The 16,719-nt window shown below is 45.2% G+C and overlaps 1 protein-coding gene across 1 annotated transcript in view; it reads left to right on the top strand.

The window, feature by feature from the left end:
• abcg4a (ATP-binding cassette, sub-family G (WHITE), member 4a) overlaps positions 1-16,719 on the top strand; it is a 128,439-nt gene that overhangs the window by 87,266 nt on the left and 24,454 nt on the right. The window contains exons 6-7 of the mRNA XM_060846682.1: positions 1,329-1,474; positions 4,830-4,953. Of these exons, the coding sequence (XP_060702665.1) occupies positions 1,329-1,474; positions 4,830-4,953 (270 nt within the window). The remainder of the gene's footprint in view (positions 1-1,328; positions 1,475-4,829; positions 4,954-16,719) is intronic.

Below are 16,719 nucleotides of genomic sequence, written 5' to 3'. Positions count from 1 at the left end.
TCATAGCATCTTTAACAATGATAGGATGTGCAAAGGGGCTTTATAGGAATTTTGTGAGGTTGAAGGAAAGACACAGGTGTTTAGGAATGGTGGATATACTCAGTGGAATGTAGAAGAATGAGAAGGAATCTTATTGACGCATATAGAACTATGAAGAGAATAGATAAGAGAGAAGCAGGGAGGTTGTTTCTCTGGCAGGTGAAACTCGAATTCGGGGGCATAGCTTCAAAATAAGGGAGAGCAGATTCAAGTTCACCCAAAGGGTTGTGAATCTGTGGAATTCCCTCCCAAGTCAAGCAGTTGAGGCTTCCTCGTTGAAGTTTTTAAGGCAAAGTTAGATAGATTTTTCAATAGTAAAGGAATTAAGGGTTATGGTGAATGGGTGGGTAAATGGAGCTGAGTCCACGCAAACATCAGCCATGATCTTATTTAATAGTGGAGCAGCCTCAATGACCCAGATGGCCTACTCCTGCTCCGGTTTCTTATTTTCTTATGTGGCGTGAGGGCTGGTGAAGAAAAGCTTGGTCAAAGTGGTAGAGGTCAAAGTTTTGAGAGGTATTGTTAAAGCGAGAGAGAGAGGTGTCGAGAGAGAGGTGTCGGAATTTCAGAGGTAAGGGCATAGGTCACTGAATGCACGCCTGGCAACAGTGAGTGATCGATAGAGGGTGTGCAAGAGTTGGAGGTCTCAGAAGGCTGTCCTAGTTTACCGGAGGGATTTACAGAGTTTAGGAGAGGTCAGTTCTCAGAGAGGCCTGAGCACACATTTTAACATCAAAGCTTTGGGGTACTTACAGAAAAAAGCACAACATCAATAAATAGCACTTAAAGAATCACTCAGGAGGATAATTAGGAAATCTCCTAATTTTCCATGTAGTCAGGCAGCCTTTGGTGAGCCATAGCATGAGGTTTCTGTTCTGATGAGAGACTGGGAGACTCTTAGATACAGCTCATACTCAGGCAAGGGTTTGAATTATAGATTGACAAAACAGGTTTGTCTGTGTTGAGGAATTCTGTCGGTAGCTCAGGATTCCTCCAGTGTCCTCATAGTCTGTTACACAAGTTGGGAATGGTTGTACTCTCAGTCTTGCACCCACTCACAATCTTTTGGTTCTTAGTGCAGTAACAGTAAAAGAATGAGCTTGGAGCCATTTACAATGAGCTTACAATAAAAATGACAATGAGTCTGCCCACGAGTCAGTGAGGCTCAGGAGGTGATGTTTAATGGGAGTGAAGCTAATTGGCACAGTTCTGATGGGCTGAATGGCATGTTTTTGTATGATCCTGTCACCACTGCTGCCTGCTTTTAACGCTTTGCCCCCTGTTTCAAGGTAAATGAAATCCTGACAGCCCTGGGTCTCCTCGACTGCTCAGACACGCGGACTCTCTCTCTGTCTGGTGGACAACGCAAGCGACTGGCCATCGCCCTGGAACTTGTCAACAATCCCCCTGTCATGTTCTTTGACGAGCCGACCAGGTAAGACGGAGGATGCGTCCCACTAACCTTGCGGGGTGAGTGGGGAGGCGGGGGTGGGATTGGGGACAGGCGACCTGAGGCAGCCAGCCATTCATAGAATTGTAGAATCCCTACAGTGTGGAAGCAGGCCATTCGGTCCACACCCTCCAAAGAGCAACCCACCCAGACTCAACCCTCATCCCATAACCCTGCAGTTCCCCTGGCTAACCCACCTCACCTCCACATCCCTGGACCCATGGACAATTTCCCATGGCCAACCCACATACACTGGATTGGTTTGGAGTTGCATTTTTAGTTTAAAGCTCACTGCCTGTTCCATGTTTCTCCCTTCAGTCCCACTGGAAGGTTGAGTAAGTGCCAGCAGTGACTCAGACCGCACACAGTACCACGCCTGAATGTATCCCCCATGTCATTTGATTTATAGTGTAACCATGGTAACCCCAGTGGGCAGTGTTGCAAGAGATGGTTGACTGCTCCTAGAGGGGACAGTGCTACAGAGCAGAGACGTTGATTTGTCACAGGTATTCTGAATAATTAGAATCATAGAATCCCTACAGTGTGGAAACAGGCCCTTTGACCCAACACGTCCAACCGACCCTCCGAAGAGTAATCCATCAGACCCATTCCCCTACCCTATTATCCTATACCTACCCCTGACTAATGCATCTAACCGACACAGTACTGGACACTATGGGCAATTTAGGATGGCCAATTCATCTAACCTGCACGTCTTTGGATTGTGGGAAGAAACCGGAGTATCTGGAGGAAACCTACACATTCACGGGGAGAATGTACAAACTCCACACAGACAGTCAGCCGAGATTGGAATCGAACCCAGGTCCCTGGTGCTGTGAGGCAGTGGTGCTAACCACTGAGCCACTGTGGTTAACAACAGCGTGCGTTTTTGTAGCACCTTTAACACTGCGAAATCTCCTGAGACGGCTTAGTCAACATCTATCAACGAAAATTTGACATCGGGCCTCCGAAGGAGAATCCCCAGTGCGGCTGACACCAAAGGCCTAGTCAAAGGAGTTGGTCTGAAGGAGTGTCTTAAAGGGGCAGAGAAGTTTGGGGAAGTAATTACAGAACTTAAAGCTTTTTAAATGACTGTACCCATCATTAAAAACGAGGATGTACAAGAAACCAGAAGTGGAGTTATCCAAGATAGCTATAGAGGATTTTCAAAGTACAGGAGGGGAGATTCCGAAGCAAGGATACAAAGAATATTGAAGAGGGTGGTGTTGGAAAAGCACAACTGGTCAGGCAGCATCTGAGGAGCAGGAGAGTCGACGTTTCAAGAATAAGCTCATTCCTGATGAAGTGCTTATGCTTTAAATGTCAACTCTCCTGCTCCTCGAACACTGACTGACCTGCTGTGCTTTCCCAGCAACACGCTCTTCGACTCTGAACTCCAGCATCTGCAGTCCTCACTTTCTCCTACAAAAAAATGTTGCACTGAAGGTGTTTCCCACATTAACCCGTGCCTAAACTATCTGTCCCTGTGTTACAAACAGTGTGGGAAGACTCAGTCCCAGATCAAAACTGTGAATGAGTCATCAGAGTTCACCTCTGCTGGCCCATCTGTCTCTTTCCATAGTATTGCTTCTCTGGCAATTTTCAATGAAAACGTTTTGGACAGCAGCAGGAACGATCACTGTGCTGCTCAGCTCAAACAGAAGAGAACCTCAGGAGGGCTTTACAAAGGAAAAATGCTCAAGGGGCGACAGGACAAAAATTAATACAAGCAGAATGATCAAAACCATGGTCAAAATGAAAAGAAGGGCTTTTGAAGAACAATCACAGGAGGAGCATGGAATGAATTTCATGTGGGCGGCATGGTGGCACAGTGGTTAGCACTGCTGTCTCATAGCACCAGAGACCTGGGTTCAATTCCCACCTCAGGCAACTGTCTGTGTGGAGTTTGCACATTCTCCCTGTGTCTGTGTGGGTTTCCTCCGGGTGCTCCGGTTTCCTCCCACAGTCCAAAGATGTGCGGGCCAGGTGAATTGGCCATGCTAAATTGCCCATAGTGTTAGGTAATAGATAAAATGCAGGGGTATGGGTGGGTTGCACTTCGGAGGGTCGGTGTGGACTTGTTGGGCCGAAGGGCCTGTTTTCACACTGTAAGTAATCTAATCTAATCATGAAATTTCAAAGAGCCGAGTTCCTGGTGATTGAGCAGTTATGGGGGAACTGATAGTTTCGTTTCAGCTTCTGAAGGCTTTAAAATAAAGGTGAGGCTTAGGTCAGCAGGACCTTACATCTTGTTCAAGAGTCTCCACCACCTTGTGCCTGGATTGTCTCAGCAACAGGAAGGAGCAGGAGAGGCAAACCACAGAGTGGCAGGAGGTTGCTCTGGGTTGATGCTCCAGGCCTTTTGTGACCCTGATCCTGTTACAAACACCAGATTAAGTCATTGTGTTGGACAGATCTTGAGCATTGCTGGAAAAAAGAATGTTTCCATCAGGACAGTTCTCAGGAGTTACGAGTTGAAGAGGAAAACCAACACTTCTGTGGCATGAGAGGAAAGAGGCTGTATTGATAAATTGATTACCACTAGCTCGGAAGCAGTTACAGTTTCATGTTTTGTTGTTGGGGATGGTGATTCGAGGAGGTGGGACAGAGCCATGATCCACACAGGCCCTGAAGTGAGGAAGGGATGGTGAGTCAGGGATGGTTCTCGGGATATGGAGGTCTAACCAATCTTAATGTCCCGTCACCAGGGCCATGGAGTTTCTCCAGCTTCCAGATAAATAAATCAACTTCCCAAAATCCGTTTGACATCATTGTTCAAAACAACAACCTATACCACCTCGAAGGGCAAGGGCAGCAGATACATGGGAACCCCTGGATGGACCTCTCCCAACCACTCACCATCCTGACTCAGAAATGTACTGCAGTTCTTTCACTGTCACTGAGTCAACATCCTGGAATTCCCTCCCTCAGGGCATTGTGGGAATCCCTACCCTCCATGGAATGCTGTGGCTCCAAGAATGCAGCTCACTACCACCTTCTCAAGGGCAATTAGGGATATGAAGTATCGAGGTGAAGCTTTTAATTCTCCGAGAGACTACGGGCTGATTTGTAGGAATGGAGGGAGATGGGATCATGGCATACCGAAGCCGACTGGCCATAAGCAGAAGGGAAGTCCTACCGGGAAGCAGGTGAGGCAGAGGGGATAGTGCGTTGTGGAAACTGGTGAGTGGGCACTCAGTGACAGATCTGAACCAGGGGCTATGCAGTGAGAGCAAGAGGCATCGAAATAGCTGCTTGTGTTTACCATGATACCTAATCAATGTAACTGTATTTCTGATATATCTGTGTGTGTGTCTCTCTCTGCCCCCTGCCACCGCAGTGGGTTAGATAGCGCCTCCTGTTTCCAGGTGGTATCGCTGATGAAGTCACTCGCTCAAGGTGGGAGGACCATTATCTGCACCATCCATCAACCCAGCGCTAAGCTCTTTGAGATGTTCGATAAGGTACAGTCTCTTTTTAGTTCTTCGTCAATCTTGATCAGTTGGGCCAATGGGCAGATGGAGTTTAATTCAGATAAATGCGAGGTGTTGCATTTTGGGAAAGCAAATCTTAGCAGGACTTATACACTTAATGGGAAGGTCCGAGGGAGTGTTACTGAACAAAGAGACCTTGGAGTGCAGGTTCATGGCTCCTTGAAAGTGGAGTCGCAAGTAGATAGGATAGTGAAGAAGATGTTTGGTATGCTTTCCTCTATTGGTCAGAGTATTGAGTACAGGAGTTGGGAGGTCATGTTGCAGCTGTACAGGACATTGGTTAGGCCACTGTTGGAATATTGCGTGCAATTCTGGTCTCCTTCCTACTGGGAAAGATGTTGTGAAACTTGAAAGGGTTCAGAAAAGACTTACAAGGATGTTGCCAGGGTTGGAGGATTTGAGCTACAGGGAGAGGCTGAACCAGCTGGGGCTGTTTTCCCTGGAATGTCAGAGGCTGAGAGGTGACCTTATAGAGGTTTACAAAATCATGAAGGGTATGGATAGGATAAATAGACAAAGTCTTTTCCCTGGTGTGGGGGAGTCCAGAACTAGAGGGCATAGATTTAGGGTGAGAGGGGAAAGATATAAAAGAGATCTAAGAGGCAACTTTTTCACTCAGAGGGTGGTGTGTGTATGGAATGAGCTGCCAGATGAAGTGGTGGAGGCTGGTACAATTGCAACATTTAAAAGGCATCTGGCAGGTGGGACTAGATTGGGTTGGGATATCTGGTCGGCATGGATAGGTTGGACCGAAGGGTCTGTTTCTGTGCTGTACATCTCTATGACTCTATCTGCTGGAGAAGAAGCCAGATTCTAACCTGTGAAGCATGTGGATCCCCATGTCCCCTAAATAACATCATGAATCATTACACTTTAATTCTTTCGGTTAATTGGATGTGTGTGGTCCTGACAAGCCCCTTCCCCAAGATTGAAGTGATGATCCTCGTACTTCACTCTCACAACCTTCTTAATCTTTCCTGCTCAGTAGTCATAGGTAAACTGAGTTTGGCTTAATTTGTCCATGGAATATGGGAGTCGCTGGTTTATTTCCCTTTCCCAGTTGCCTCTGAGAACATAAGAATATAACTAGAGGCAGACGCAGGCAATTCAGCCCCTCGAACCTGTTCTGTCATTTAATACACTCATGGTTGATGTCATGAGTGGTGGTGGTGAGCTGCCTTCTTGAACCACTACAGTCCTATCTCCCCTGATCCCACAAATCAGTCCATAGTCTCTAGGAGAATTAAAAGCTTCACCTCCTCAATACTTCCCATCACTTGGACTCCGGGATATTGACTCAGCAACACTGGAAGAAACAGTGATATGATTCCAAGTCAGGCTGATGTGTTGTTTGGAGGGGGAGCTTTGAGTTGGTAAGGTGTCTGCAGCCTTTGTTCTCCTGAGTGATGGAGGTCAGTAGAAGGCACTGGCAGAGGAATCTTGGTGAGTCAACCCAGTGTTAGTGGTCCACACAACTGCAGGTGTTGGTGGAGGGAGTGAATGACAATGGAAAGTGCCCATTGAGCATACTGCTTGCTCCCTAACGGTGTGCAGGCCCTTGAACACAGAAACAGGGACAGGGGCTTCATGATGTTGGGACACAGTGTGGATGAAGCTTTCAGGTTCATGGCTTCAGAGATCACCTTAGAACCCTAACTTCTCAGGAGCAGTTTTGAATGTGTGCAGGACTGTTAGGCAGGAGGGAATAGGCAAAGCCTTAATATAGCAGCCTTTTTAGAAACAGAATTGTGGGCGGCACGGTGGCACAGTGGTTAGCACTGCTGCCTCACAGCACCAGAGACCCAGGTTCAATTCCTGACTCAGGCAACTGACTGTGTGGAGTTTGCACATTCTCCCCGTGTCTGCGTGGGTTTCCTCCGGGTGCTCCAGTTTCCTCCCACAGTCCAAAGATGTGCAGGTCAGGTGAACTGGCCATGTTAAACTGCCCGTAGTGTTAGGTAAAGGGGTAAATGTAGGGGAATGGGTGGGTTGTGCTTCGACAGGTCGGTGTGGACTTGTTGGGCCGAAGGGCCTGTTTCCACGCTGTAAGTAATCTAATCTAACCTAATTAGGTTTCATTGTCACGGTACTCAAATACAGGGATACATGAGTGCAGCAAAAAGTTTACAGTCACCATTTCCGGTGCCATGTTAGGTATGGAGGTACCGAGGGACTGAATCTTTAGTATAAATCACAAAAAATAAAGAAATAAAGGTAAAAGTTCAGCATTACAATCCTAAAGTTCTAAAGCACAGAGTATGCGCTGGGCATCCCTTGTAGGCCAGGAGTCACTCGAGCCTGTGCAAATTCCACTCTCCGACACTGAACGGGTCTGAGGTTTGGAGGTAATTAGAGGGATAAGGGAAAGAAGATAGAGGAAGAAGAAGGAAAAGGACAGAGCAGCTGAGCTCCAGCTTAGAAGCCTACTCCACCGTTATCTTGTTTCTTTCTCTTCCTGCATCTCATTCACCGTTCTGTTTTGTTTCTGGCCAGCCCACCCTCAGTTGTGTGCACAGCTCTCAGCCTCACTGTCAAACCCAATTAAGTCTCACTGCTGTTGTCTTGGAAATAGACCTGTGTCAACACCGATGGCTGACTGCTGGTCTGATCTCACATTGACAGCAGGCTGCTGTCCACCTCCATAGCCATCTGAGGAGCTGCCTGTCCGAATTTGGCAAAACTGCAGCAGCCCCCAAAATGGCTGCCACCTATCTCAGCTGCTGGATGCCAGCAGGCAGCCCTCACTTCCTGGAGATTGTTTACTCCTTTCACCTCCTGGCCGACTCAGCCATTTACATTGACTCATCTGTGGCTGGCTCATCTCCTAGAATTCATCTGAGAGTCCCCGCATTGCAAAGACCATTGAACCCATCAGTCGATGCCTGTAGTGTTTTGTACACACAGCTCTCCTCCCACCCACTTTCATCTTACAATGTTATCTCACCCATTTTGGCACAACCCTCTATTCCTCTCTCCCTTCTGTATTTATTCAGTGTCCCCTTAAATATATCTGTTATTTACTTTGGCCACCCTCTGTGGTAACGAGTTCCGCATTGCAATCTGCCCTGGGTAACGAAGTTTGTGTTCAATTCTTGATTCTCTTTCCAATCCTCCCACTTCCTCCAAACTAAAGGAGTTTAACCTTGGATGCTGCCTGACCTGCTGTGCTTTAACCAGCAACACATTTTCAGCTCTGATCTCCAGCATCTGCAGACCTCACTTTTTATTCAAGGGAAGGGCACAATCAATATGTGGAGCTTGTTCAAGGAGCAGCTATTGAGTCCTTGATAAGTATGTACCTGTCAGGCAGGGAGGAAAGGGTCATGTGAGGGAGCCGTGGTTTAATAAGGAATTGGAATCCCTTGTTAAAGGGAAGAGGGCGGCCTATGTAAAGATGAGGCGTGAAGGTTCAATTGGGGCGATTGAGAGTTATAAGGTAGCCAGGAAGGATCTAGAGAGAGAGCTAAGAGCAGCAAGGAGGGGACATGAAAAGTCCTTGGTTGGTAGGATTAGGGAAAACCCAAAGGCTTTCTATAGGTATGTCAGGAATAAAAGAATGACTAGGTTAGGAATAGGTCCAGTCAAGGATAGTAGTGGAAAGTTGTGCGTGGAGGCTGAAGAGATTGGAGAGACATTGAATGAATACTTTTCGTCAGTATTCACTCAGGAACAGGACATTGTTGCCGATGTGAATATTGAGTCACAATTAATTAGAATGGATGGCTTTGAGATATGTAGAGAAGAGGTGTTGGAAATTCTGGAAAGGGTGAAAATAGATAAGTCCCCTGGGCCTGATGGCATTTATCCTAGGATTCTCTGGGAAGCAAGGGAGGAGATTACAGAGCCATTGGCGGTGATTTTTATGTCCTCGTTGTCTACAGGAATAGTGCCAGATGACTGGAGGATAGCAAATGTGGTTCCCTTGTTCAAGAAGGGGAGTAGGGATAACCCTAGTAACTATAGGCCGGTGAGTCTCACTCCTGTTGTGGGCAAAGTCTTAGAGAGAATTGTAAGCAATAGGATTTATGAACATCTGGACAGGAATAATGTGATCAAGAATAGTCAGCACGGTTTTGTGAAGGGCAGGTCGTGCCTCACAAACCTTATTGAATTCTTTGAGAAGGTGACCAAGGAAGTGGATGAGGGTAAAGCGATAGATGGGGTGTATATGGATTTTAGTAAGGCGTTTGATAAGGTTCCCCATGGTAGGCTACTGCAAAAAATACGGAGGTATGGCATTGAGGGTGAGTTGGAGGTTTGGATTAGGAATTGGCTGGCTGGAAGAAGACAGAGGGTAGTAGTTGATGATAAAGGTTCATCTTGGAGTGCAGTTACTAGCAGTGTTCTGCAAGGATCTGTTTTGGGACCATTGCTGTTTGTCATTTTTATAAATGACCTGGAGGAGGGTCTAGAAGGTTGAGTGAGCAAGTTTGCGGATGATACGAAAGTCGGTGGAATTGTTGACAGTAAGGAAGGATTAGATTAGATTAGACTTACAGTGTGGAAACAGGCCCTTCGGCCCAACAAGTCCACACCGACCCGCCGAAGCGCAACCCACCCATACCCTTACATTTTACCCCTTACCTAACACTACGGGCAATTTAGCTTGGCCAATTCACCTGACCCGCACATCTTTGGACTGTGGGAGGAAACCGGAGCACCCGGAGGAAACCCACGCAGACACGGGGAGAACGTGCAAACTCCACACAGTCAGTCGCCTGAGTCGGGAATTGAACCCGGGTCTACAGATGTGGCAGGTTACAGCGGGATATAGATAAGCTGCAGAGCTGGGCAGAAAGATGGCAAATGGAGTTCAATGTAGGTAAGTGTGAAGTGATTCACTTTGGTAAGAGTAACCAGAAAATGGAGTACTGGGCTAATGGTCGGATACTTGGTAGTGTGAATGAGCAGAGGGATCTTGGTGTCCATGTACACAGATCTCTGAAAGGTGCCACCCAGGTAAATAGTACTATGAAGAAGGCATATGACGTACTGGCTTTTATTGGTAGAGGAATTGAGTTCCGGAGCCCTGAGGTCATGTTACAGTTGTATAAAGCTCTGGTGCGGCCACATCTGGAGTATTGTGTGCAGTTTTGGTTGCCATACAACAGGAAGGATGTGGAGGCCCTGGAACGGGTGCAGAGGAGGTTTACCAGGATGTTCCCTGGTATGGTAGGAAGATCATATGAGGAAAGGCTGAGGCACTTGGGGCTGTTTTCATTGGAGAAAAGAAGGTTTAGGGGTGACTTGGTAGAGGTGTACAAGATGATTAGGGGTTTAGATAGTGTTGACCATGAGAACCTTTTTCCACGTGTGGAGTCAGCTATTACGAGGGGGCATAGCTTTAAATTAAGGGGTGGTAGGTATAGGACAGATGTTAGGGGTAGATTCTTTACTCAGCGAGTCGTGAGTTCATGGAATGCCCTGCCAGTAACAGTGGTGGACTCGACCTCTTTCTGGGCATTTAAACGGGCATTGGATAGGCATCTGGAGGATAGTGGGCTAGTTTAGGTTAGGTGGGCTTGGGTCGGTGCAACATCGAGGGCCAAAGGGCCTGTACTGCGCTGTATTTTTCTATGTTCTATGTTCTATGGCCTGTCTTCATTTGTTGCCTATAAGTGTGCACTCACCAGCAAGAGTGACAAGATGATAAGCAGGAATCTTGTTGTTTCAGTGCACCCTGCCTCAGACACCCCTTGAATCCAGTTTGTCATGTTCTGATAGTGGGTGCCCCCTCCCTACACTGCTCGTAATGATCTGTTTTCACCGGCAGTGAATTTTAGACCTGGCACACATTATTTTGCCTTGGTGTTACATTAGGCCATAGGTATATCAGCAAGAAACCTTCATTCAGCAACATTAAGATTAAAATTAATTCTTTAATTTTAGAGACGTGAGTGATTGTGAGATGGAGTTTCCAAAAGTGTTAGTTTATGCACAATGACAATTCAAATTCAGTTTTGAAAAATCCATAAATCAGAGGGTGGAACTAGCGAAGTGATTCCGCAACTGACGAATTATCTAATAAAATGCAATATTGTTGATTGTCGAATAAAGCGACTGGTCCACGAATTCAGAAGGGGAGTACTGCATGCAGCTTTGGTCTCCTTACTTGAGAAAGGATGTATTGGCCCTGGAGAGGGTGCAGAGGAGGTTCACTAGGAGCTGAGAGGCTTTGGCTAATGAGGAGAGATTGAGTAGACTGGGACTATACTCTTTGGGACTTAGAAGAGTGAGGAGGGATCTTATAGAAACCTATAAAATTATGAAGAGAAGGGATAAGGTAGAAGCAGGGAGATTGTTTCCACTGATGGGTGAAACTATAACTAGAGGCATAGCCTCAAAATGAGGAACTAGCAGATTTAAGACTGAGTTGAAGAGGAACTTCTTCACTCAAACGATTGTAAATCTGTGGAATTTCTTCCCTACTGAAGCAATTGAGACCATCTCATCGAATATTTTTAAGGCAAAGATAGATTTTTGAACAGTAAGGGAATGAAGAGTTACGGTAAGCAAGCAGGTAAGTGCATGAAAAGCTCAGCCATAATCTTATTGAATGGTGGAGCAGGTTCAATGGGCAAAGTTCCTGCTCCTATTTGGGGTAGCACAGTGGTTAGCACTGCTGCATCACAGCACTAGGGACCCGGGTTCAATTCCATCCTTGGGTGACTGTCTGTGCGGGTTTGCTCTAGGTGCTCCGGTTTCCTCCCACAGTCCAAAGATGTACAGGTCAGGTGAAATGGCAGTGCTGGATTGCCCATAGTGTTCGGGGATGTGTAGGTTAGCTGCAATAGTCAGGGGTAAATATAGAGTAATAGGGTAGGAGAATGGGTCTGGGTGGGTTACTCTTCAGAGGATCGATGTGGACTTGTTGGGCTGAAGGGCCTGTTTTACACACTGTAGGGATTATGTTCTATGATTCTAATAGAGTAAGAGAATGGGTCTGGGTGGGTTACTCTTCAGAGGGTCGGTATGGACTTGTTGGGCAAACTGACTTTTTTTTATTTCTAAAATATACTTTATTTGTAAAATATTCATAAAATAATTTGATACACTGTACATTAGGTAATGCCATACATATGTCAACATTTACATACACAGCTCAGAATTATCATTATTTCATACAGGTCTGTGCATTTCTCACTCATATGCCCATATATTGAGCTGAGGCATCAGCAGAGCCCAAACGACCTGTTTCCACACTGTAGGGATTCTATTTCTTAAGTTCTTATGAGATCTTATTTGTTCTGATCTATATGTAACTCCAGTCCCATACCAGTCAGGTTGACTCCTAACTGCCCTCTAAAGATACATAACACGTGGAATGGAGGATTCTTAGCAGGAAGGTTCACCCTCACCTTTCATGACATTTAATAATGGGATGGCCAATAATGGCTGGCCTTTGCTAGTGATAGTCACAACCTGAGAAGACACAAAGTAGCGATGAGTGGGCCAATCATTTAGGAGCATAAAGCTAGGAGCAGGAATAGTCCATTCAGCCCTTCGAGCCGGTCCACCAAGTTCATGGCTGATCCACTGCTATATTCCTGCTTTCTCTTACTCCATTATTAGCTAAAGATTTGTCAGTCTCCCCGAACACATTCAGTGATTTAGCTCCCACAGACTCCTATGAGAGAAAATTCCACAGCTTCTCTATCCTTTGAGTGAAGAAATCTTTCCTCACCTCAGTTCTAAATGGCCTGCCATATATCCTGAGACTGTGACACCCACTCACTGCTACTTTGTGTCATCTCAGGATGTGACTCCTCAACTGGGGGGAACATCCTCCCTATATCTTGCCTGTCTCACCCTAAACCGTTTCCATCAAATCCCATCTCATCTTTCTAAACTCTAGTTAATGCAGGCCCAGTTGAACCAATCCCTCTTTGTCAGACAGTCTGCCATCTCATTATCAACCTAGTGAACTTCTGCGGCACTCCCTCTGTAACAAGTAAATCCTCTCTCAGATATGATGTGGAGGTGCTGGTGTTGGACTGGGGTGGACAAAGTTAAAAATCACAAAACACCAGGTTACAGTCCAACAGGATTATTTGGAAGTACTAGCTTTCGGAGTGCTGCTCCTTCATCAGGTAACTAGTGTGGAAGGACCATAAGACACAAAATTTCTAGCAAAAGATTACAGTGTCATGCAATTAAAATGATATATTGATCAAACCTAAATTGCTGTTAAGTTTTTCATCTTTAGAATGGGTTGCAGGTTTCAATTCAATAATATGTAAATCCCAGAACTTCTTTTAGTCACGTTCTCGAGATAACTTAAGGTACTATCAAAAAAGGTGACATCTCAGCTCTATGCCACAAGATCCCACCAACTGTGTCTTCATTCTGTTATGGGATCTTGCTGTGTGCAAACTGGTTGCTGCATTTGTCAACACGAGCACCACCTTGGAGCGCTCTATTGTCTGCGGAGTGATTTGAGCTGGTTCTGAGAAACATGACAGAATGGCAGTGTAAGCATCATTTTGTGGTATAAAACCCCCTCGTCTATCACTCCATAAAGAACACCACAATTTCCTTCCGTACAGCATCCTGCCTCGTTCTGGCACAGAGTTAACACCATACCCTAACCATACAACCATCAAACATCCACAGTGACATTTATCTGTCTCTGCAAAACGTGAGCAAAAAAAAAGATTTTTTAACTCAGCAACTACTGGTGTTTTATCTGGCCACATGTTTACTTCCTTTGTATGTTTCCCCATCAAAGAAATGGAATCTGAATTTTCTTTTTAAAAATCACACAAACCTCTAAAGGTAAAATAATTGGGACAGTTTCTGAAGAATTTGAGATGATTATTAGAGGGACATTTGTTCCTAAGGTTTTGGGTCTGTTGTGGACTCATTACGAGAGACCAATTGCCCTAATTCTCACTGTGGTATGTAATTTCGCACAGAGTGCACTAGGCAGATACTGGTCTTTTACAAAGATATCGAGTAAAAAATGAGGTCTGCAGATGCTGGAGATACAGCTGCAAATGTGTTGCTGGTTAAAGCACAGCAGGCCAGGCAGCATCTCAGGAATAGAGAATTCTTTTACTTTTACTTTTATCTTTTACAAAGATAGTCTAATATCGCCAATGTTTTTCTGCCTGGTGTTATTATATCTGATATTTATAGAAGAGGATAGGAAGAAAGAATTTCTGTTCCACAGAATATTGAAGATTACTGCTTGGTGCTGCCTTCCCTTTCAGGACTTAATATCCCACCAGACTCTCTCAGGGCAGATATGGCACAGGATTCAATACAGAGTAAAGCTCCATCTACTCTTATAACCTGAAAGTAACGTGTTCTGTGCACTGTCCCCATCAAACACTTCCAGCACAAGTATAACACAGGGTTTGATACAGACTAAAGCCTCCTCTACTCTTTTAAATTGAAAATAAAGTTTCATCAGCACCATCCCATCAAACGCACCCCGGGACAGAAACAGCACGGGGTATATACAGAGTAGAGCAGCCACAACTCCTTTAAACTAAAAGTAAATGGAAAATAAAGCCACCTCTACTCTTTTAAACTGAGGTTAAAGCTCCCTCCAACACAGATTCTCATCAAGTTCTCCCAGGATAGGGACAGCATGGTGTTAGATACAGAGTAAAGCTGACTCAATTCTTTTTAAACCAGAAGTAAAGCTCTCTCTGATCTCTTAAGCTGAAAGGAAAACTGCCTGTACACTCTCTCATCAAACACACCCTGGGCAGGTACGTACGGGAGATACATACAGAGTAAAGCTGCCTCAACAAAGTCTCCACCAAACACACTCAGGACAGGTACAGGTAATACTGTTAGATACAGCGTACAGTTCCCTTGATACAGTCACCATCGAATATTCCCAAGACAGGGACAGAATGGAGTTAAATTATAAAGTAAAGCTACCTCTACACCATCCCCAAGCAACACCCCTAGGACATGTGCAGTAAAGCTTTCTCAACATCATCACCATCAAACACTCGCAGCTTGATTTACTTTCCAATCCACACACAGATTGACCATGACCTGCCTGATGAGAGCAGGAGCAACAGGTGTGTGTGTGTGTGTGTGTGTGTGTGTGTCTCTGTGTGTGTGTGTGTGTGTCTATGTGTGTGTGTGTGTGTCTGTGTGTGTGTGTGTGTGTGTCTGTGTCTGTGTGTATATGTGTGTGTGTGTCTGTCTGTGTGTGTTTGTGTGTGTCTGTATGTTTGTGTGCGTGTGTGTGTATGTGTGTCTGTGTGTGTCTCTGTGTCTGTGTGTGTGTGTCTGTGTGTGTTTGTGTGTGTGTCTGTGTTTGTGTGTGTGTGTGTGCGCGCGTGCGTGTGTGTGTCTGTGTGTGTGTGTGTGTGTGTGTCTGTGTCTGTGTGTGTGTGTGCGTGTGTGTGTGTGTATAGGGGGTTCTCTCATCATGTGACTTGACAATCAGCTCGCTCTGGGTTTAGATAGATTAACAGTTTTGATGTTTAAACTCAGCCTGAGTTCATTGTGATTAGTTTATATTTTCATCATGACAAAACAGATAGAAAAAAAATCAACATTTGAATGCTGAATTTTCTACTTTGTAAAAGATTAGCAAAGTCAATTCCTTTTGTTGTCATGTCAGTTTCTAGACTGATAACAGTATTAGGGCACAGTGAGGAAATCTACCTGTATGTCACCTGGAGCATCAGAGGCTGTGCAGCAACCTTATAGAGGTTTATAAAATCATGAGGGGCATGGATAGAGTGAATAGACAAGATCTTTTCCCTGGGGTGGGAGAGTCCAGAACTAGAGGGCATAGGTTTAGGGTGAGATGGGAAATATTTAATAGGGACCTAAGGGGCAACTTTCTCACACAGAGGGTGGTGTGTGTATGGAATGAGCTGCCAGAGGAAGTGGTGGAGGCTGGTACAAATGCAGTATTTAAAAGGCAGCTGGATGGGTAGATGAATAGGAAGAGTTTAGAGGGATATGGGTCAAGTGCTGGTAAATGGAACTAGATTAATTTAGGATATCTAGTTGGCATGGACAAGTTGGACTGAAGCATCTGTTTCCATGCTGTACATCCCTATGACTCTATTTTCACTGATTATTTATAGATTGGGTAACAGTTTAACCCAGACAGTTTGTTTGCTCTTTGCATTTTGAGATAGAGTCATGGACTCAAACAGCACAGAAACAGACACGTTAGTCCGACTAATTCATGCTGACTGTAATCCCAAACTAAATGAGTCCCAGCTGCCTGTACTTGGCCCATATCCCTCTAAACCTTTCCTATTCATGTACTTATCTCAGTGTCTTTTAAACATTGTACCCACATATGCCACTTCCTCAGGAAGTTCATTTCACACATCAATGACACTCTGTTCAAAAATAATTTCCCCCATGTCTTTTTTAAATGTTTCTCCTCTCACCTTAAAAATATGCCTCATAATCTTGAAATACCCCATCCTGGTTAAACACGCCTGCCATTCACCCAGTACATGCCTCTGATTATATTATAAACCCCAATGAGGTAACTCCTTGACCTCCAACGCTCCAGGGAAAAAGGTGCCAGCCTATCCAGTCCCTCATTATAACTCAAACCCCCTATTCCCGGCAATACTCTGGTGAATCTCATCTGAACCTTCTCCAGCTTACTGGGTTCTGACTATGGATGAAGTGACAGTGCTGAAAAATGACAAAAGAACAAAAAGCAACAGAAGGAAAAGTGCAGCAGGATCAATCTTTGCAAATTTATTCATATCCTATCAGTAGGACCTCAGGTTT

Source organism: Hemiscyllium ocellatum, chromosome 29 (genome assembly GCF_020745735.1).
Source record: "Hemiscyllium ocellatum isolate sHemOce1 chromosome 29, sHemOce1.pat.X.cur, whole genome shotgun sequence".
In the NCBI taxonomy this organism is placed as follows: Eukaryota; Metazoa; Chordata; class Chondrichthyes; order Orectolobiformes; family Hemiscylliidae; genus Hemiscyllium; species Hemiscyllium ocellatum.
Note: the sequence above shows the minus strand (reverse complement) of the source record. Positions and strands in the feature narration are given on the sequence as shown.